The sequence below is a fragment of the Myiozetetes cayanensis genome, unplaced genomic scaffold (assembly GCF_022539395.1).
Source record: "Myiozetetes cayanensis isolate MyiCay16 unplaced genomic scaffold, myiCay2020 scf5-8, whole genome shotgun sequence".
Classification (NCBI taxonomy): Eukaryota; Metazoa; Chordata; class Aves; order Passeriformes; family Tyrannidae; genus Myiozetetes; species Myiozetetes cayanensis.
Genome location: NW_026087742.1, coordinates 15699574 through 15712941, shown reverse-complemented (window position 1 = coordinate 15712941; position 13368 = coordinate 15699574). Strand labels below are relative to the sequence as shown.

General features: G+C 43.9%; 1 protein-coding gene across 1 annotated transcript in view; it reads left to right on the top strand.

The window, feature by feature from the left end:
* The window catches only part of URB1 (URB1 ribosome biogenesis homolog), a 38910-nt gene that overhangs the window by 14749 nt on the left and 10793 nt on the right, over nt 1-13368 (top strand). The window contains exons 14-29 of the mRNA XM_050332132.1: nt 120-232; nt 1061-1180; nt 2720-2836; nt 3497-3635; nt 3767-3937; nt 4876-5072; nt 5611-5835; nt 6380-6559; nt 7002-7863; nt 8691-8892; nt 9073-9250; nt 10064-10122; nt 10268-10458; nt 11620-11730; nt 11822-11885; nt 12703-12874. Coding sequence (XP_050188089.1) covers nt 120-232; nt 1061-1180; nt 2720-2836; nt 3497-3635; nt 3767-3937; nt 4876-5072; nt 5611-5835; nt 6380-6559; nt 7002-7863; nt 8691-8892; nt 9073-9250; nt 10064-10122; nt 10268-10458; nt 11620-11730; nt 11822-11885; nt 12703-12874 — 3101 coding nt within the window. The remainder of the gene's footprint in view (nt 1-119; nt 233-1060; nt 1181-2719; nt 2837-3496; nt 3636-3766; nt 3938-4875; nt 5073-5610; nt 5836-6379; nt 6560-7001; nt 7864-8690; nt 8893-9072; nt 9251-10063; nt 10123-10267; nt 10459-11619; nt 11731-11821; nt 11886-12702; nt 12875-13368) is intronic.

Genomic DNA, 13368 nt, shown 5'->3' with positions numbered 1-13368 from the left:
AATTGGTGGATTGCCAGCTTGTCTCACAGTGACTGTTTGAAACCCTAAAATATGAGTGTTCCTGAGATCTCAGGAAGTTGGACCAGGCTGAAGTTGGTTGTATTTCTTTGACACCTCAGGTATCGTCACTGAAAAGGGCCTCCGGGAAGAGGTCCCTCCTCTCCTGCAGCACCACATACTGAGAGTGGCTTTGGAACTTCCTGCAAATAAATTTGCCTGGTTCAGAGTACAGGTAAGAGACTTGGATGCAAATTTATGTTTCCTTGGCCTTTTATCCTCAAATCTTTCCACCTGGCACTGCCTAGTTTTAAACTAGTCCCGGTCCAGTCATTTTAGGAGGTGACCTTTTTGTAAACCCGGTAGGAATTGCAGTCTCAGCATCAGTGAAAAATCTCCTCTGAGCTGGAAAGGCTTTACAAAATGTCAGCAGTTTTCACTTCCCTGATGAGCACTGGACAAGGTTCCCTCAGCTCTGTATATCTTTGGAGAGGGGCATGAGTGAGAATGTGCTGGTTTCCACTTGTCTGGAAGGCCTGAGCTTTCAGACCAAGGAAATGAGCCACTGATGGGAGCCATCCTACCTGTTCCCAGGGAAGATTTCAACATTTTTTAGTGCTCTCTATAATTCCCGGAAACTTTCAGGTCCCTAGCTCTCTTTTTTTACTGCAGGCTTGTAAAATAAGGACACTGTCAAGAGCCTGCTTGTCATGTGAGGAGAGAGGAGTGGGCTAAGCTTTGGGGGGAAACAGAGACTCCCATGGATTGTGATAACAGGAGGAGGAGATGTTTGGGGAGGGAATGGTTTTATCTTGGACCCCTTTTATTGGTTGGTGTTTCTATTGCTGGTCTCTTCTTCTGCTTTCCAAACAAACATTGTACAAATGAGTACAATGATCCTGGCTCACTGAATGCAAAGTAGTGTAAATGATCCCATTTGTTTCCGGCCTTGGGATTTTTGAACAGGTCTATAAAATAATGTCTTACATATCTGCCTCAGTGCAACATAATCCTGTACAGTGTTGCTGTAGCAGGGGAATTTTAATATACTTTTCCTTTATAGGATATCTCTGAGGCAGCGAAGGTGTCTGGTGAAAAATCAGTCTTCTATTTACTGATGAAGATGTTCGTTACAAGTAACCATTCTCATCTGAAAATTTCCACCAAAAAACTGATCATCAAGGTAAGCATCTGAACTGAAAAATCAGGATATTCACTATATCCTACTGGTCTGAAATTTCAGGACTGTAAAATATTTTCTTAAAGCAGATACTTTTACTGCATAGCTGTGTGGCCCAGAGAATCTCCTTTCCTGTGACTGTTCTTGGAATTTACTGTCAGATAACTGCCTGTTAGCTAAATATTCTATGAAAGTAAATGCTGTCAAGTGACTTTGCTGCAACAGTTGGTAAAATATTAAAGAAAATGTCTTTAATCTTTGCTCACCCCCCTAGGCTAAATTAATTCTGACATCATGATAAATCATTGTAGCTTGTGCCTGCAAAGGTCTTGACATGGATCAAGAAGAGATGATTTTTTGTTTTTATTTCTTACCCTCATTTATTTAATCTGTACTTCGTCACTCCAGCCTTCCTAAAAAGCCTTAGCTAGTCTGCTCTGGCCCTGCAAAATAGTTGTCTTTGTTACAGTCCGATACAAGCTTTGATGCAAGGAGTACTTTTGAATTAAAATCCCCTTCTGTGCATTGAAATAAGTTATCATCTGACTTTTCAGGAGTGTGATCAACTGCAAGCCCATGAAGGCACCAGGTGCTGTTGTTTTCAGTATCTTAAAACAGGACATCTTTTAGTTATCTAAGCAGGGGTAGAGATCTGCATTAGGAATAAATGCAAAGAGAAAATCCAAGAAGCTGTTCTGGGCCCTGGACAGGGCTCTTCCTGCAGTGTCCTGTATTAGTGGCACACAAGTTTGTACAGCTTTGTGCACTTAATCTCTGCATTTAGCTTCAGTCACAGGATGCAATTGTAATATTCAGTCCACTGAACTGAAGTTACAGTGGTTGAATTAGGTTTTAGTTGCTCTTGATCCCTGCAGGGGATTAAATTCAGGTTAACTCTGTCTCCCAGTACTGTTTTTGTGGTGTATTTGGATTCTTTTTGCTGAATGGGGATGGGGGATGCCTGATTCAGTCTGGTGTCCTCTTTCAGGTTCAGTCCCACTGCATTTTCACTGGAGGTAATGCAGGAGCAGGAAAGTCAGGGCAGTTACGTCAGCAGAAAGGCTGCTAAGAATAGAAGCTAACGGGTGTGTTTTGCTTATTTTTCGACACAGTGCCACATAATCGCAGGCATGTTTTTGGATTTCACATTCTGTTCCTGCCTGTTTTCACAAGAGCTGCGTGTTTCTATTTTGAGGCCCTGCCAAAAATAGTCAATTACGTTAAAATGAATCTTTTTCCCTTCGTTTTTTCTTTATTGTAATGAATTAGCCTGTCAGATTCGTGTAAGCAGCAGTTATTTTTGTAGCTGTTGGTGTTGTACGCAGATTAAATGTAGAACAAATGAGTTGTGATAGCTTCCTTTGTATACAAAGAGGGTGAGAAGAGAGTGACAGATACTTCTTTTCATCAGCCTGTTCTTTTTTTCTTTCCAAGGAGAAAACATGAAATTGCTATACAAAAAGATCTGTGCTTTGGGGTGTACTGTATTTTAGGTGTTTTGGGTTTTTTTTTTACACACCCCTCCCTTTGTTTTCTGGACAGGTTTTACGTGACAGTGGGGTGTTTGAGTACACCTGGAAGGAACTTTCAGTTTGGCTGGAACACTTGGATAATACAAAAGAAGACCAAAAGGAAGCAGTGATTCAGTTTTTGGAAAGGGTAACGGTGTCCAAATTAGCTGGATAAACAATACCAACAATACTGTTAGTGGGAACTAGGGAATTTGTTGCTGTTTTTGAGAAATCTGTCAAAGACCAGTGAATGAATTCCGAGAAAAGCAGTGCTTGTCATTCTTTATACAGGGCTGACATCTTTCTTGTCTTGATGGGAGGACAGCAAAATGATTTGCAGGAAAATTAAATCCCAGAAGATAAGCTGTTATTATAGCATTGTTGGTATAAGGGTATAGTGTTGTATGTGTGGGTAACATTTATCTCCTCCTAGAATGGCATTACCTGCCAAAATTACCAGACCTCAGTAAATTGTAATCTTTTACAAAAAAAGTTGACGTTTCCTGTTTACTCTTCAGGATGTTAAAATGCCCAGTGCTTCTTTTTCAGTGCAGTTTCCCCAGGGACTCAGTCTATGGTAGCACTTTAGTGCCAAATTGCAGTGGACGTTTCTTTTTCCATCTGACCCAGCGTACCCTGTATGGCAGGAACCACAGGCAGATTCCTGCAAAAGTGATATGGAATTTGTCCTCCTAAAACTTGCCCAGCTTACAACCACTTTTAGCACATGGTCTTTCTTAACAAGATGTGGTTCCCACACACTTAAGAGCCTGTGCACTTACTTTTCTCTCTCAACCTTTGTTGGCAGGTCCTGCTGAAGCTGGTGACAAACCCCTATCCCTACACAGACAAGGCAGCAGACCTGGTTCAGGAAGCCAGCGTGCTCCAGGTCAATGTGCTTAAACAGGACTCTGATAACATCAGCATTCCCATCTCTCACATTGACGGTAAGTGGCAACTCCTAAATGACAGAGAATTCCAAGACTTGGTGCCTGTGTTCCTGGAGTGCTGCATTCTACCTCTGTTGTTTTCCAGTTAGTGTGAATCCTCTGCTTACATTTTTTTCTTCACTTAATAGATGTCCTGGATATGGTGGATGTCATGATTGAGGGCAGTGATGGCTTAGATGAGGAAATTGAGTTAACTTTAAATGAAGACATGATTGTTCAGACATTTCCATTCAGTGCTGTTGTCCCTGCGGCGTTAGAAGCCAGGAATGTACTGTTGCTTCAGTCTGAAAATGGAACAGGTACAGACTTTTGTTTCTGTGTATCAGCTCTGCCAGCGGGGTGGAAGTGGGATCATTTTTACCCAGTGAACTCCTCAAGATATGTTATTATCTTCGTTGCAAGCAGAAGGAGGTTGATCAGTGGTGCTCCCTGCTCAAGAGAGGCACTATGAGGTGCTTCTGTCCTTTTTTCCTGACCCTAAACAGGAGACACTGTCCTTGCATGGACAGTCTTGGTCTGGAAGCAGTTGGCTTCAGTGACTGAATGTTTTAAGCACAGAGTGTGTGGATCATGAGAGGAAGGTGGTGTCAGTGGCTGTAGACAGCTCTGTCATAGAGACAAGGCAGTGGGAGAAGGGACTGCACTGTTGAGTAGGAAATGGATGCATTTTCCAAAGAAAACTTCTTCAGAGATGAAGCTCTGGTGATGAATGTTGCCAGGTTCTGCCACATCCTTAAGGAAACTGTTGGAGTCACAGGGGCATCAGGTGGTCTTGGAGCAGGATTTGCCAAGCCCCACAGCACCTCGCTAAGTTCTGTGTGCTGTTGAGGAGCAGCTGGGGTGGGACTGAGAAGTCCCAGTTCTGAAAGAGATTCCCTCTTTACCTCACACATGTTAACCTGGCTGTGTGCCCCTGGTACAAATCAGTTCTCCTCTTAGGTGATACTTGGCTGGGGTCTTTATCATGTTAAAATACAGGCCTGTTTAGCACAACACAGTGAAGGCAGAACTAGTTTTGTGCTTATCTGCAAGGAAACCTGATTTTCCAGGTAGCTCAGTGGGTCAGGAACATTTGTCTGGCTTACCACAAACACCTTTTAATCCTATTCAGTACTTCCCTAAAGGATGCTCTGGGGCCTGCTGCCCAGGCCCTAGGGAAAGACTGCTGCCCCTGTGTCTTTGCTCATGCAGATTACTTCTGTCAATAGAAGTTCCATTTTTTTATTTGTTTTTCTAGGAGCACACATTGTGGAGTACCTTGTTGCTGTTTTCACTGACCTCCTGCACTCTCAGAGAGAACCCTTGGCCCTCTGCTTGATGTTTCAGCTCTATGATAAAGATCTGAAGTCCCTGAAAGTTTCCAAGTACCCTCAGCTCTGCCAGTTTAACCAGTACTATAAACTGTGGATACCCCAGCAATCTCAGGAACCTGTGGTATGGAATACCTGGAGTCACTGAATGCTTGAGCCAGTATTCCTGTAAAACCTCCCAGTTTATAAAGGTTACATTCCCATCAGAAAGTACAGTTCACATTAAGCTAATTCTGTATTGCTTCTTGATCACGTTGGGACACAAATTTGCTCGAGAGCTTCTCTCTAAGGACACAAGAGGTCTGGGTGGCTGGGAAGTGGTGCTAGGGTTCAGGAGTTGTACACAGTCACACAGACACAGCTCCTCACCAGGCACAGCACAGCCTGACGTGTGGTGTGGCCTCAGGAGCCAGTTCACAGTGGCAGAAGTGGGTTGAGAATATACCCACACACCCTGTGCTGGGTGTGGGTGTTTCCCTGTTAGCCCAGCAGCGAGCAAGGGTAGATTCCCCTCGGGACAGCTCCTGTGATAGCAGGCCTTGTGCTCCTGGAGCTTCATCCAGCTCTCAGCTCAGAGCTCATTTGAAAGCAAAGATAGCTGAAGAAATTTTTGATTCGTACTCATCATTATTTTCCTCATGCTTTTTTCTATTTTTAAACAGTTCAAAACCCACAAAGAGGTAAGCAAAGAACCTGCTGTGACCCTGGATTCTGTATTTACCACTTTGCTAAAGAGAGCCTACGAGAGGGGAAGCAAGACCTTACTGGAAGATGGTATCCAGACACAATTGAGAGACCTGGCTTCCCAGCTCCCACCTGAACAGCTTTTGCTGGGAGTAAAGCATGTGTTGCTATACCTGAAATCCACAGTGGAGAGCTTCAGCAGTGTAAGAGCAATGTTATAATAATATTGTGGCTTTGTTTGGTTTATTTTAATTCAGAAAGTACAAATGACCTGGCTGTTAAACCTTAGGATTCAGTTCTGCAGCTTTTTCCTGTGCTTGGCTCTCACTGAGGCTACAGAGCACCAGACAAAGCTGCACCTAATTTGTAAAGAAATGTCTGTTCTTCTGATTGTTGAGGAGTCTTGGATTTACTTTGTGTGGGTTAGCCTTACTGATCTGTGTGAGTGCAAATAAACCTGAGAATTTAATCCAGCTCCTGGGTGTCACTAAGAAGCCTTTCCAGAGGGTAAAATTCACTGGCCTATGTTACACCAGAAGTCACAGTATAGATAAAAATCTATAAATATTTATTTGGCATCCTGAGACTTTTCCTAGAATCAGGTCTCTATAGAGGTGAGTGATTCCTTCTCCCAGAAGATGTTGTAATCTAAGTAGCTCTTAGTTAACTTCCATTCCTGTTGGATAATTATCCTTCTGCTCCCATCCTTCTCTTTTCTCAATTTCCAAGGTGTTTTTATTTTCACAGCTTGGTAAAACTTTTGGCCCTCAACTTGTGGACCTCTATGTGGACCTGCTGAACAACTTGTTGTGCCGGGGCAATCAGATAGAGTTGGATCATCAACAGAAACGGGAGGAGCATCAGACTGAGTCAGATCTCTTTGTGGATGAGGAATCTCTGATCACAGAGGAGTCTTCAAATGACAAGGTACCAAGATGCTTGATACACAGGCACCTGTTAGTAAATTTTGATTTGATTTATTCTCTAGGGAAATAGTTTTCCTTACCACAGATGCTGTTAAGGTCTCAGAGGAGAAGTTAGGAACATAGAGCATGTGGACCAGCAGTTAAAAAAGTACTGTCTGGAAATCTCACCCAGCTGCATCATCTACAGTCTCACTCCTGAGCTGTCAGGAGCACAGTCAGGAGAGGTCCTGAAAGAGATCAACTTTGCAGAAAAAAAGTGTATTTCCTAAGCCCTGTATAAAGCCTGGTTATGAAAATTATGTTCTTGGAGGAGTGATTTTTTTCCCTTCTTTCATCTGTTCTGTGAATTTGTGGAGACTAGAATATAGATGAATGCTTTTATTTTTTTACCTCAGACTCTATAATTTTCCATTCAGTGATATTGTTACAACCATCTGTTACAGACCCTGGAAGAAACACTCATGTTAATTTTCGGACATCCTGTGCTGGAGAGTTGGTTCCTGGCTTTAGAACTACGTTCCGTTCCTCAGCCTGGTTTGAACCCTGTCACTGTGAAGCTCCTGTCAGCTCACCTCAATTCTGGTGTGCTCCAGCTGCTGAAAACGGGTGCCTCCATCCTTCAGAGCACCACAGCGGATCACACACACGTGTTGTCCAAGTATTTCGAAGCTATCACAAAAGCTGTCTTGAAAGAGCTACAGGCTGTGGGGAAAAACAGCAGCCAGATCTCTCCCAGGAAATCTCATCAGCTGCAGGCTCTGGAGGAGTTGCACATGTACATGAGTGCAGCTCAGCTGAAGGACATCACTTTAACCATGCTGAGACTTCCCGAGACAAGCTTGACTGCTCAGAAATCTGAAAAATCCCCTAAAAAAGGGAAACAGTTGAGCTTCTATGGACAGATTTTGGTGCAGCTCCTCACAGACAGCTACCAAAGGCAGCCTCAGCAAGGAGAGCTCCTGCTATCCACAGAGCACATTAAAGCTTTGGGGATATTGATGTCAGCATCAGCCAGCAAGGATTTGGAGAAGGTTTTCCTTCAGGCTCTCCAGAACGAGCCAGTCCTTGCCCACGCAGTCAGTGTTGAGGTGCAGGTTCACTGCCTCACCCAGTGCTCCCACACCTCCCTTGCCATTGTGGCCATGCTGATCAAGCACTCCAGGACTCACCTGCTGCAGTTTGAGCTCTGGTGCCTGAGCAGTGCCACTGGGAAGTACCTCAGGAAGCACATGGAAAGCTTTCTCCCACTCATTAACGTGTATTTGCAATGCAGAGACCAGGATGATTTCACCCGACCTTCCACAGGTAAAGGAACCACTGATCCCTGTTTACGATTTGGGAGTCTTGGACCCTCTGCACAATAAGTAGAGGTGATAAAACTTAGGTGTCTGTCTTCTGATGACTCTTGTAAGTACCTCTGCAGCACTAAGGGTAAAAGGCTGTGCTGAGGGTTGGCTGTTAGAATGAAGCCAAATGTTCTTACAGTTACTGCTGCACAGATTTCTTTTGAAGCCCTTATTTAATGCTTGGTGCCTGTGAAAATCTGTCTTCGTGTGCTTCTCTTGGTTTAGTACAGGAGGTAAAACCTTTTGCTTAGGCACAGATGGAACACACCAGCCAGATGGTTTTGCAGAATCTGAGATTTCACTTTTGCAGAGGCCAAAATTTTCTTCTAAAACAAATCTCCAACTACAGCTTGCTACGTGCCCTCCTAAGCTGGCAGTCCAGACCTTTCCAAACCCACAGCAGCATTACATTGATGGACAAGGGTGTTAAATTCTCTACCAGCAAAACGAGGAGTTAGGATTCAACTTGAAAAACCAGGATCACTTTGATTTCATTTCTCCTATAGCCCAGAAATATAAATAGCAAAGGAAACAGGCTGACTGTAGCTGTAGCTCTACCTACAAGGTCAAGCAGTGAAAAGACCTTGTCAGCACCTGGGAAAGTAAAGGATGGGCAAAGAACTGAGCCTTTCTCTAGCACTTCTCTGTAGCAGATTAGCAGCTGCTGTAGCATCATGTCCTGGAAACTGAGTAATCTGGGCCTGGGTTAGAAAGTGATTTGGAGTTAGTGTGTTGTTGTTTAACACCTGTAGGTGGTGGAAACCGTGACCTCTGCTCTCCCTGCAGTTGTCTCTGCTGTTACCCCTGTCCTGAGGAAAGCTCTGTGGAAGGAGCTCTGCGCTGGAATTCAGGACACGGAAGCGTCGTGTGAGGCTGCTGAGAAACTGCAGATCCTTTCAAGGCTGTTGCCATCTTCAGAAAGCAAAGGGCTGCACAACCTGATGGACCAGCTTCCTGCTGCTCTTGAGAGAGCAGGGAACGAAGAGAGGTGGGCAGTGTGTGTTGCCCTCTCGGGGCTCAGCTTGTCCTGAATGCGAATCCTGTGAGCAGTAACAGCATCCTCTCCTCACAGAATCTGTCGCTCTGCACTTTGGCAGCAAGACACCTTTAACATATACAAAAAGCAAATTCAACATGAACAAAAAAATAAATCACTATCTCTCTGCAGTTGGGCAGTGGCAGATGCCATATCCAGAGTGCTTGAAAACTCAGAGGAGCTGCGTTCCTGGAGGAGACGCCTGTTATCAGCCTGCATGAAGGGGTTAGTTGCCATGTACAGCAGCAATAAAGATGAAAGCAAGCAAGAAGTGGAGAGGTCCATGCTGCTGAGGCTGGAGGAATTACTGGTGAGACTTCTTACCTGCTTTGCCAAGAGTGGCACTGGGTGCATGTGTGTGATTGGACACTTGTGTCTTGGGGAAATACAGACTGGATTGGATTTTCTGTTTTATAGATTATGGTTTCTGTGGGCTTTTAATAGCTTTTGCAGTGTTAACTTAGCCCTGCTAATCCTTTATAAAGCAGTTTTGAGTTCTTGATGACTGCTTTCTGCTAAGAGTCCCCTTTGAAGACATGAGTATGAGGTATTCAAGAGTAAAAAAATCAAAGGTTGCCAGTGGATATTTTTTCTTTTTTATTAAAAAAAAAAAAGTGATAAAGACACTTCTGCTGAAACCCACCTACCATGGCATCTACAGTCTGGGGCAGAGATCCTTTTGACCAGTTGTTGTAAGGAACACACACACCCAGCCACCTCCATGTGCACAGCTTGCTTAGTTTAAGCACACTAAACCCTAGTACCAAATCTCTTGCTTTGACTTGCCAACTTTTGATTCCTTTCACACTTCAGGAGTGTAAAGAGTTTCAAGGTTCTGGGTTTTTTTAATACCTACAGACCAGCTTGCTTTTTAATTACATACAGCCCATATGCTCCTCTGCACCCAGACCAACAAAACAACTCTTGCCTTTTCATTTGAACAAGGAAGGTAGGATTGTTGTATCCAAGAGCTTTTTTTTTCGCTGCTATCCCTTGATCATCCCCCTGAGTTTGGCTTGCATGTTGTTAGTGTGTCCCTTGAACTGAAGTTGCTGGTGTTGATGAGCTGTAGAAGCTCTGTGTGCCAAATGTAAACACCTGTTTTGATTTGCTGCACACACAGCGCGTGGTTGGAGAGGTGGACCCAGATGAGTGGTACAGCCTGGTGAAGACAGGACTCAAGTAAGTGTTTCCATTTTATTTTGGTTTGGTTTAACTAAGTTTGCTTTCTTTGCAGAGTACTCATTTCTTAAACAGCTTTTTATTTCAAGCAGGTTTCCTTTAGCTTGGTTAGGGTCTGACTTTTCTGTGGTCCTTGCTCCCAAAGGTACCGCTACAGGGATGAAGCATTTCTGAAAGTCCTGAATGTTGCCTTTCAGTTATTGTACAAGACAGAATCTTCACTTAGTCAGAGCTTAGTCAAGCTCTCCAAAGTTCACATGATGATCACGCAGCACTCTCTGTTTTTGTCAGCCATCCTGAGGTCAAGAGAAGATGGCACGAACATCCAGACAAGAGGTAATTTTTTATCTTCTTCTTGCCTTTACTAAATATAGTTAATCTTGTCTTTCTTACATCATGTTTTCTCTATCCACCTACATGAATACTTGCAGAGCTATTAAACAGTTCCAGAGTATTAGCATTTAGTTTTAAATTGTACCTGTTCTTGGATCCAAATGTTACATGTATTTTATTGATGCTGGTTTTAAACACTAACATTTCTAAAACTACTGGAAAGTAGGTTTGGGGGTTTTGTTTGATTTTTTGGGGGGGGTTTTGTTTTTTTAATCCAGTTGAAGTCTTGAATTGATTCTTCTGGTTTCTGTGAAGCAGTTAGTATAAGATCACTGAAGTGCATAAAGGTCCTGTGATGATAAACCGTTAAAATAGGTCAATACAGGAGATTTTAAGTTGATTTTGCAAATTGCATCAAAAAATGTTAATTCACATGAGGTGTATTTGATACTGCAAATTTCATGAGGAATATCCTTCCTCATAAATTGGAATATAAATTGGATGCTAGTTCATGTGTAGGGTTGTCTTTGTTTCTTCACTGCTGAAATACTACCTATTTTTCTGTTTCTCAGTTAGGTATAGAACAAAAGATGGCTAATTTTTGTATGCAACAGGACAGAGTTCCTGTAGCTCAGTAACTACCTGGACTCTGCAGTGCTGATCCCTGTTGGAATGCACACTGTAGGAGCATTTTTGTAGCTACTGCAGCTGGGGTGTGAACTTACAAGTTCTTGCTGTAACTCCTCAAGTACCCTGGGGAGGCTGCTGGGATGTCTGCCTGTTCTCTGTGTAACTCGTGAGCAAATTGCAGATGCCCTCCTGGGAGAGGAGGGAGTGGAGGCATGGCAGGGTAGGGGGCAGCACTCCTTTTTGACCAGAGAGTGAGCGGAAAAGTTTCTGCATATGGGCCACACTGGGGACCTCACCTGGCAACATGCCTTGTGTGTCCAGCTTGGGAATACTGGTTTGAGATATTCTACTTCAATGAAATGCATCACAATTGTCCTTTAGTGTAGCTGGGGAAACGTTCTGGTATTTCTAGAGACAGATCTTGATGTAAAATGTGCAGTCCTGTGTGTGCATCCATTGCAGAGGGTCTGGGGGTGTGTTTACGTGTGCACTGTGTGACTGGGAGCTGCCAGGCTGAAGCTGTGCTCGTTGCAGAGGCGCTGGTGGATGTTCTGCTGACAGCTGTGCAGCTCAGCCCCTCTCTGTGTGAGAGCAGCCACCTCCCTGTGCTGCTGGGGGCCTACGGGGCCACTCTGAGTGCTGTAGGTGAGTGTGTTACCCTGGGAAAGGCACTTCCTTCTACGTCTGGCTTTCATCTCCCTGGGTGACTAACTTCAGGTTCAATCGTGGCTTTTAGATCAGAAGATACTGCTGCTGCTTCAGTTGTATGAGAAGAATAATCAAAGTCTTATAAACTCCAGGTAGGTTGAGCACCTTCCTTTGTTAGGGTAACTGCACACCAATAAGCAGTCTCACAACAGGCATTTTTCCAGGGTCTTATTTTTAACTGAAATAAACAGTGAGCAAGGTCAAACCTAGAGGTGAATTTTGCTTTTAGAAACATTTTTCCCATGAGTTTTCTATTCTTAACCTTAATTCTCGTGTGTTGCCCAAACATTTTGGGTGTCTGTGGCCTGGGTGAGGAAATGCCTCGTTTCAGGTGTCCCCCACTCTCCATACTTAGGACCCACTATAGGAATGTCCTCACAGATGGAGGCCAAATTGTAGGACTTTTGGTCACTAGAGTAGGACTTCTTCCCCTTCCTGTGCCTCAGCAGTCCACAGGAAAGCCTGATGTCAAGAGTTCTTCCATACACTGAGGGATTTGGTCTGCCTTCCTCACATGCCCTTTTCGGCCCTGGAGGCAGAAATATTTCCAGCAGTGCAAGAGCACTGGCTTAGGCAGCTGGGGCAGGTCTGAATCCCTGTCTCTTAATGAGCTGCTCATTCCTACCTGCACTTACAGCTTAAATAAACAGGCACTTCTATGAGCAGGTACGTTCTGACTTGTACTAACAGGGTAGGACAGAGTTAATGAGACACCCTCAGACTGAATTCAAAAGCTTTGGGATAGATGGAAAAGGTGTTGCCAAGGAAATGAGTTCTAATTTCATGTTGCCACATGGTAATAAGTACAAGTGAAGAGAAAATTTAAATACTAATTTTGAACCTGTAATTGCTTTCTGCTCAGTGCCAGCAGTCTCTTTCCTAATGCCTTTACCTTTAACAACTTTTAAGGATCCTGCTCTGGGGTCCGGCTGCTGTGGAGCATCACAGGACTTGCAAGAGTCTGGGGAAGTCCCTCTGGCAGCAGCCAAGCATGGAGGAGATTCTGTGTCTGCTGGACCGAGAAAAGATGATGAAGACAATTCTGTCGTTCCCTCAGCATCGCCGACTGCTGCCGTCACAGGTGCTTTTGCTTCAGTCTACTTTTGGTTATCCTTCTTTGGATGTGCAAAAAGAGCCTTTCACTCAAGCCATTCCTTCCTTGCATTCATGTAAAACACTGCAGTTTGTTTCCATGAGGAAAGTGATTTCAATACGTAGGAGGGCTGGAATTAATTCTTTAGGAGGGCTTTTCAAATGCATTGCAGTATATCAGGCCACATCTTGTTGGCAGGTGTGATTGTGCGTTGCAAAGATTGTCATGTATGTGAGACCAAAATTGGAGTGTCCAAGAATCCACTGACAGTAGGCTCTCCAGCCTTTCCTGCAGTTTGCTGACATGCTGTTGGTGCTGGTGAGGAGAAATAGTTGTGGATATACCCCGGTAGTGAAGGCCAGATTTAACCACTTGAGTGCATGTCTTACCCTATGTTGCATTATATTTTTCAAGGTGTAGTATCACCTGGTTTATCCTGGGATTGGGTAATTGGGGAAGTTTGAAAGCAAGCTGGAAACTGG